Genomic DNA, 9,261 nt, shown 5'->3' on the forward strand with positions numbered 1-9,261 from the left:
CATGATTGCATGTTCTATTTTAAAAAAAATTGTTTAATCATGTTTCTTGCACTGAATAAAACTAGTGTATAAGTCTATGTGGGTTTGTATGAGAATTTGATTGAATACATATATATATATATATATATATATATATATATATATATATATATATATATATATATATATATATATATATATATATATATATTTTGCATCTCTTTTGGTTTAAATGCTTACCCCATAGGTTGACTATGCTAGTGTGATTTGTTGTTGCTTGTGTTGTGTTTTATGCTAGAATAGTTGAACTCATCCTTGTATGTAATGTCTCTAGAATAAATGGCTGCTACAAAGAGCATAGTTGCTGACCTCACTAAAGGAGATAAGCTGAATGAGAGGAACTATGACCTCTGGCACCGAAAGGTGCAATATCTCCTGGAAGAATAGGCCGGATATGCTGGAAATCATAAACCAGTCCATGAACCCACCTGAGGAAGGTACCATTGCACAGCATTGCAGGGACCTTGAGTTATATAATGCTTGGAAGAGGAAAGACTGGGTAGCTAGGATTACAATCCTGAGCTTCATGAGGGATGACCTGATGCTTTGGTTTAAGAAGCATAGGACTGCAACGTCTTTGTGGGAGGCTGTGAAGTTCTAGTGCGGAGGGACTTCCACCACAAGAGGCCGCTAGCTCGGACTCACCTTTGAAGGTTATAAAATGTGCCAGGGTCACACCATGAGGCAGTATATAACCATCATGTCGAATATGATTAGTGAGTTGAACACATGTGGGCACCAAAAGACTGATGAGGAGCAAGTCTCTGCAGTCATTAGGTCATTGCCTAAGTCTTGGGAGCATATGAAGATCTTCTTGACTCATGCTGATGAGGTCAAGACATTTGATCAAGTTGCCAAACACCTTGAGCTAGAGGAGGATCGGATGTTGGCCGATGCCCCCTCAAACTGAAGTATGTGCTGCTGAAGCTAGCACTGGTAAGATTGCAAGCTTCAAGTTCAAGAGAGAGAAAGCTCAACATCAGCAGTCTAGGCAAAGTAATAGAGGTGGGAACAAAAATAAGAGTGATTTATAAGACATGGTTTTAGAGTTGTATTTGAAAAACAATTCTTTGGTTTTGTATCTAGGTGATACAGTTTATGGTTATGGTTTTCTTCATAATGGTTTTATTGTATTGGATACAATTAATAATTTATCTAATCTTAGTAATGCTTTTGTTTGCCATAATACTGGGTGTATTGATTCTAATTTGTGGCATGCTAGACTAGGATATATTGGCTTAGATAGGATGAACAGGTTGGCAAGAGAAGGTCTCTTAGGCCAAGGTTTACTATTTGATTTGCCAACCTATGAGTCATGTCTAGCAGGAAAAACAACTAGAAAACCATTTAAAAAGGCTTTGAGAGCCTCTCTTCCTTTAGAACTTATCCATTCAGATGTGTGTGGACCCCATGAATGTGCATATTAGAAAAGGACAGGCTTATTTCATCACATTCATAGATGATTATACACGGTATGGTCACATTTATCTAATTTCTCATAAGTCAGGAGCTCTAGAATGTTTTAAGAAATTCATGAGCTTAGTTGAGAATTAGTTAGATAAAATGATTAAAACTCTTAGAACGGATAGATGTAGAGAGTATCTCTCCGATATGTTCAAAGGGTTGTGTGGTGAAAAGGGGATATCTAGACAACTTACTATTCCAAGGACTCCACAGCAAAATGGGGTTGCTGCGAGGAGGAATAGAACCTTGCTAGACATGGTGAGATCCATGATGGCGCAGGAAAATCTAGCCATCTTTTATTGGGGAGATGCTTTTTTGATTGCGGCCTATATCCTCAACAGAGTTCCAACCAAATCAGTTACTTCCACACCATATGAGTTGTGGACTGGAAGGAAGCCAGATTTGAGTTACTTGCGTGCATGGGGATGTGCAACATATGTTCACTCTACTTCTCACCAATATGTAAAGCTTGGACCCAGAGGAAGAAAGTGTATCTTTGTGAGATATTCTGAACCCTCAAAGGGCCATGTCTTCATTGAACTAGATGAGAGTGAGAGGAGAACGAAACTTGAGTCTAGGGATGCAACATTCTTGGAGAATGATTTTCCATCTCTTTCAAGAGTTAACAAAGAATCATCGGAATTCTTTGAGATACAAGATAGTGGTCTTGTCACTCCAGGGATTCAAATTCTGGATAATGAACTTAGGGTTCATCCAGAAGATCCTAGTGGGAGTGGGAGTGCAGATGTGATAGCTACCTCAGAGGGTGAGCAATCTGACATGCATTTGCGCCGTAGTGGGCGCGGGCTAGTTCCTCATCGATGTTTCGACATAGAGGATGAAGCCTACATGGTAACACTTGCCCTTGTGCAAGTGGGAGATGTTGGGATTTTATATTTATTAATTTAATTATATGCCCAAGGGCAATATTGGAAACTCATTATTAGGGTGGTTACAAAATAGTGTTATATATTTTGGTAACCACTGCATAAGTGAGTGTGATTCTTTCGTACAAGATTTTTTTCCAGAAAAGAGGCGGCTTCCATCTCTATCTCTCTTTCTCCTAGAAACGCAGGATTGGAGATTTTTCTTTCCTCGCTTTAGATCTTTATACCATTATTCCACGGCATTTGGGTTGTGGAAATTATTCCCTTTCCTACTGATTGTGGAATCACCCCGGTAGAGCTTTGGTGGTGGAACGAGAACATGGATCCAGATTTACTTCCGCTGCATATACTTTATATTAGGAAAGCGAATCCAGGTAAGGATCTTTCCCCATCAATTATGGAATTGATAATATATATGGAGTATTACCAACACCAATGCTCTATAGCTACGGCAATTATGGATAAAGAATAGCAATTCTGCCAAAGGAAACTGCAACATGGAGGTATGGATTGGACTTGAAGTCTTCATTCTTCTGTAATGGTATATTCTCCATACTCACTGCCACCAGGCTCACCACTATAAGAGAGCATACCATGTCTAGGTACATCGTCCTGAAACATAAAGATGGAAAAAGATGAGCCAGCTAGATGACAAGAGAAACCGAGACTTTCTTATCTCATATATGATACATTTCAGTGTGTATGAGAGGTAAAAAATATAGAGCATATTATGGTATACATTGGTAGTTTTACGTGATATATGAGATACTAATCTCACTAGGAATAAGTGTTTTTTTATGAGATTCTAAACAATGTAGTCGTATTTTCAACTCTAATAAGCGTGTCATTTTGAGCTTCTTAACAAATGTGGCCGTGTTTTTTTCTATCTTATTTGACTTGAAAATGGACATCTCAATCCAATAATTTTCCTTATGAAGCAAGGAAATGTCTGCCTTCGCATAAACATGTCCAATACAATGGCATGTTATCGATGGTTTTACAGACGTGCAATCATCTAAATTGTTGGTGCCTAAGTGAAGTTTATGACAGTATCTGCTGATGATTTCAGATCCGATTTCATGGATTTTATTGAACTTGAGTTGTATATGGTCAAATTTAGGTGTAGAAGATTTTACCCTTAAAAAAAATGACAAGATATGAGAGAAAAGGGAGTAAAACATTAGGGACAGAGACATGGTTGCAAAGAAACAAAGAGGGAGAGAAATTGCACCTGTAAGTGCAATGCTTGAGTTGATAACTTGGTGCAGCCACTAGTTGTTAGGATGCGCAGCTTCTTCAAGTTGGTCAGAGATGGTAACGTTTCAAAAGATTAACAACTTCGACCTATCGAGCCCCCAAATCATTGGTAACTCACGGCCTGTAGTTGATACCATCCTCAGCTTCTTCAAGTTGGACAGACATGGTAATTTTAAGATAGAAATGCATCCTTCGATAGACAAGCTCTCTAGATTTTCCAACCTATCGAGCCCTTGAATCTCAACTAACTTCTAGCACCTTGCAACTGATAGCCACCACAGCTTCTTCAAGTTGGACAGAGATGGTAATGTTTTGATAGAAATGCATCCATCGATAACCAATTCCTCTAAATTGACCAACCTATCAAGCCCCTGAATTGTAGTGAGTTTCCCACACCAAGTGATATGTACCCTCTTTAACTTGGTCAAGTCAGAGATATTTGGAAATATTTCAATTGAGTTGCAATTGTACACCCACAGTTCTTCTAACATTTCGCCAACACCCCGGATCTCGGTTACCCGCATACACCAATTGAGAGCCAGATATTTAAGTTTCTTCAAGGGTGAGAGATCCAGTAGTATTTCTAATGATCCAATGATTATTTCTAACTTCTCCAAGGATTCCAATGCCTCAAGGAAGTTATTCCCCAGTGCTGCTGGCAGGTAGCTAAATTTCAAATGCTTTAGTGCCTTCATGTTGGGTAAGCCTCGAGATGGGGGAGGTGGGGGAGGTGGCGACCTCCACACGAGCTCCATCTTTGTCAAAAACTCCAAATCCCTGAGCTCCTCAATTAATGACACATCATCATCATCCAAATCGATTTTTAACTCACACAAACTTTTAGGAAGTTTTCTAATTCTCAATGATGGGCATGCGAGTACCTTCAGTTGCTTGAGGGAGCCCAATTTCTCTTGGCCCACAATATCAGCTAACTTATTGCAATGCCAAATGTCAATTGACACCAGATTCTCCGAAGCCAATAAATTTGGAATTTTACTTAGAGACTTGCAATTGGATATCCTAAATTCTTCCAATCCCTCAAGGCCTTCAATTTCACATAAACCAGTGTCCTTCATATCTAATTTGCACAATTTTTTTAAGCATTGAAGTTTAGGCAATTTCACCAATAAGGGACATCTCCATATGCTTAACTGTTGCAGGGAATCCAATCCTTCAAGGCTTTTGATTTTGGCTAGCTTGGAGCAATCACGAATTTCTATGCTCTCTAAATTTCTCATGCCCAAGAATCCTAATATTTCTCCTAGGTTTTCACATTGATAAACCATGAAACTTTTCATAGTTGAGGGAAGATGAGGAATGCAATGGAGCTTAGGACACCATCCTAAAGCGAGAGACTCCAACCTTGGAAGAACATTGATGGTAGATGGTATCTCCACCAGATTGGGACAGTCCAAAAGGTACAATTCCATTAAATTTGGCAGATTTGGTGGGAGTGATTCCATTCTACATCTCGTCCAAATATCTTAAACTCGGAAGGAGCTCTGGGAGCGGGATTGTGTCCATATTTTCATTTGGACACATTAATATGTGACCACGAGAAAAAACTGGTTGAAGACTATCAAAGCTACCAGTACTCAAAATTTGGATGTTTGGCAGCCATAGTAGCTGTATTTTAGAAAAGTCATAGTATAGCTCCGTTAAGGTTTCCAAGTGGACCACCTCCCCCAATCTTTCTAGCAACTTGTAGTTTTTTGTCTCTTGAAGGATAAGAATTTTGAGAGAACTCAACTCACAAATGTTGTTTGGGAGACATGTTAAATTGCGGCAACTACTCATGTTCAATGTGACTAAACCCTTAAGATGACCAATGGAGTCATCAACTTCAACCAAATTGTAACAGTGATCAAAAAGCAATACCTCCAACTGTTTATTTGTTGACAAGTTTTGGAATTCGGCATAGTTTTTGACATTTGCTTAACTTGAGAACTTTAAGAGTTTTTACCTCCTGCATAACAAAACAACAACTTGATTATCAAATATTAATTAAACGATGAAATTATATATATACATACAATAGATGGCAACAAATTACTATAATTTCAAAATTAGTATACCCAAAAAGAAATAAGAATTTCAAAATTAGAAAGGGGGAAAAAATAAGAAGAAAGAGAGAAAGAGAGAGCTCTTATTCTTAGAGACCTACCTTGATATACTGCCAACCCATCCAATTCTCTGTAATGTCACTCCCAGACAAATCTAGAACACACAATCTCCTTAGATTCGTTGGTATAAATTGCACAGGGCAGCTCTTCCAACTAAGGTATCTCAAGTTTGGAAAGGAATGCTCAAGGTTTCTAGCAACCTTGGCATATTTAAAGTCAAGTATCCTTAGTCGAGTCATTGCACCAAATCCTTTGATGATCATATGCTTGTCATCATAATAGTCGTTGTACTGGAGTCCTTCGACTTTTTGTGTTCCCTGCAAAACAAATAGAGTTAGCAACATTGACAAAGCTTGCTTATCGTCCATGTATAACTGAACAATGACCTCATTCAAGTCATTATAATATTACAAGTGTGACTGTGGGTGTAGGATCCTTTGTACGATGGATCCACCCATGCATGTCTAACTTTTGATTTCAATTGCTATGTTTATTTTAAAAGATATCTTTAGCTAAAACTACGTAGATTCTAATTCTTTAAATCATCATAATGAAAAAAGAAGAAGAAAAAACACAAATTTAGATGTATTAGTCATTTATTGAGAACAAATCTGTTGAGTACTTAGTATTTCATTTACATCCTCAAGCGACCACAACCTACTACGTTTCCTTGGCTCGTCAAAGCTTTCTTGGCGAACAATTTCCCTTCCAAGGTCTCTTAGTTGATCATGCATGCTGAACTCTTTTCTTTCATTAATCTCAACAAGTGACTTTAGGCAAAGATTGTCAATTCCTAAGTTAAAGCCATCCCATGTATAACATGCAATGTCTTTTTTTGTTCCAATAAAAAAGCAAGCAATATCAAGAAACATCTTTTGCTCCTCAGGAATTAATCCATCATAACTTATTCTCAATATATCTTGCACTTCTTTGTTAGAACCATTGGCTAACTTCTCCTTGACTTCTTTCCATATGTTTTCTTCTCTTAGATATAAATTTGAACCTATAACCTTGAGTGCCAAAGGAAGTCCTCCCATAGTTCCTATTACACTTTTTGAGAGTTCCAAATACTCTGTTGGAGGATGGTCAGCCCTGAAGGCATGCTTGCTGAAAAGTAAAAGTGACACGTTTGAATTCATTACATGGGGCTTGTGTATGTTGTCTTGAACTCCAAGATTATCCAAAACACGTTTGTCCCTTGTGGTAACAATAATCTTACTTCCAACACCAAACAAATCACCCTTCCCAATAATTGCACTCAAATTAGTTTCGCTATCAACATCATCAAGAACGACAAGAACTTTTCTATTGGATAAATATTGCCTAATCTCATTAATTCCTTCATCCTCATTATTGATTTTTGGATCTACCAACTCCGAGGTATCAGTGACAAGTTGTCTTTGCAAATGGACAATTCCCTTTGTTTTGGAAATTTCCCGAACATCTCTTAGAAAGCTACATCCTTCAAAACCACGATGGACTTTATTGTACACGCACTTGGCAATTGTTGTCTTACCAATACCACCGATGCCATGGATGCCCACAATATGTTTAGAGTCAATGCTCAGCAACCTCTCTATTGCTTCTACATGGAAATCCATTCCAACCATGTCGCTTGAAATATACAAAGGGTTCTTGTCTAATCTTCTCCAAACTTCTTCCACAATTGAACTTATTTCTTCGTGCCTGCATTATTCAAACAAGAAAAACAAAAGTTGAATGATGGCGTGTACCTGCTTCTTTCTCATTGAAGAACCATTTGTTAACAGAATGAATGAACATCACAGATCCTTACCGAAAAAACATAAACAAGCTCCAAGGGCATAACTTTTTAGGGTCGTAAGTGATCATTCAAAAGTCTATTATTTGCAGCAATGGAGTCATTTTGGAATTAGATAGAATCAAACTCCAAGTCTTATTGAGCTGGCTTTGATTTAGATTATTGAAACCCTAAACCAACCCAAAATACAGCGGAACCAAAGAGGCCAACACCAATTCAAAGCTGGCACAAGCCAGACTGGAACCAAAACCAAGATATAATAGCCAATATAATCCGAAGAAGAAGAAGAAAAAAACCTATTTTCCCATAGATTTTTATGTCTATATTAAGCTGAATCCAAACCAAGCCCAAATTTGCACCAAAAAAGGAAAAAGAAAAAAACACAGCCCTAATTGGACTAAGACCAACCAATTTACTGAAAAACTGATACTGAACCCAAACCCAAGTTTTCATATTGCTTTGGTTTTGATTTCCTGGTTGCTCATGCAAATCCTTGCATGGCCATCAACGTTCAAGAGAAGACCGCCACATAGTTATAGCCCAACAAATCAATGGATGGGACACACTAGGCTAAAACTTTATATACCATGATAATAATGCAACTTATTTGATAATTAGGCACCAAACGTGATTTCAGGATTTCAGCGACTCTTGAAACCCAGTGCAGTGCAGTGCAGCAGCAGACCCTCAAATTTTAGAGAACCATAAGTAAGTTATTATTAATCAAGGAAAAATAGCTGTACGTTCGGTCTTACCCATCAGCAGTATTCTTCAGACCAGCCCTTCAATTTACCAACGTCGCTCAAAGCCTTCCTCCACTCCAGCAGAGTCTCATTTCTGAATTCTTTCTGATGACGTTGGAAAGCGGTCCCATAGCTACCAGTCTGGTTCCGAACCTCTGTTGGATCTACGTGATAGAAAACAGGGAACACTATCCTTTGTCTTCGGCCTTCCTTCTTCTTCCTGCATTTGGAGATCTCGGCGAGTTCGCGGAGGCACCACTTGCTGGAAGCGTAATCTTCTGAGAAGATTATAATGGCAAATTTGGAGTGACGGATTGCAGAGAGAAGTGCCGGACCAATCTCGTCTCCACTTCGGAGTTTTTTACTGTCTATGATTGTGCGGATTCCCTTACGGTAAAGGGCTTCGTAGAGGTCGTTAGTGAAGGTGTTGCGGGTGTCAGGACCTCTAAAGCTCAAGAACACCTCGTATCCCTGCCCACAGTGAGAAGAGGAGGAATCTGAGGAATCACGGTCTTGTGTGGCAGATGATGATGAAGCATCATCATCGTTTCTCGTTGCAGGAGCATCATCAGTAACGGTGTAGAAGAGTTTCTTCAGAAGAAGAAGAAGGATGAGTAGAAACCCTCCGACAACACAAAGAGCATACATTTTTCTCCCCTTAATTGATTTCAAGATGCGGATGAGATTAAGAGCAGAACCTGGAAAGTAAATTAGTTTTATCACTTGCTTTCTCACTGATATTCAGCTGAAAAGACCACAAGAGAATTGAAAAGAAGTAGCTTGAAAGTTCAAGATTTGTCCAGAAGAAAGAAAAATGAGGGAGAATGGGATACTCAAATGCCTCTTAACACAAAGAAGCTGATCCGTAACCCAGATGGCAACACTTGTATTGAGTAAAACCAATCAGTTGGTATCACCATGTGTTTGAACGAAGTAACTTAAAGTCAAATCTAAACACTTTCTTTTAC

At 38.6% G+C, this 9,261-nt stretch overlaps 1 protein-coding gene across 1 annotated transcript; it reads right to left on the bottom strand.

Moving 5' to 3' along the window:
• Window positions 1-5,535: 5,535 nt before the first annotated feature.
• On the bottom strand, window positions 5,536-8,941 carry LOC149010963 (disease resistance protein L6-like). The gene is made up of 4 exons (XM_089162526.1): window positions 8,328-8,941; window positions 6,409-7,456; window positions 5,812-6,087; window positions 5,536-5,613 (listed from the first exon to the last, which is right to left on the bottom strand). Exons 1-4 carry the CDS (start codon window positions 8,939-8,941, stop codon window positions 5,536-5,538), a joined length of 2,016 nt encoding a protein of 671 aa, XP_089018652.1.
• Between the last annotated feature and the right edge of the window lie 320 nt (window positions 8,942-9,261).

The sequence above is a fragment of the Hakea prostrata genome, chromosome 7 (genome assembly GCF_041222555.1).
Source record: "Hakea prostrata isolate BN-2017 chromosome 7, UWA_Hpros_2, whole genome shotgun sequence".
NCBI classification, from domain to species: domain Eukaryota; kingdom Viridiplantae; phylum Streptophyta; class Magnoliopsida; order Proteales; family Proteaceae; genus Hakea; species Hakea prostrata.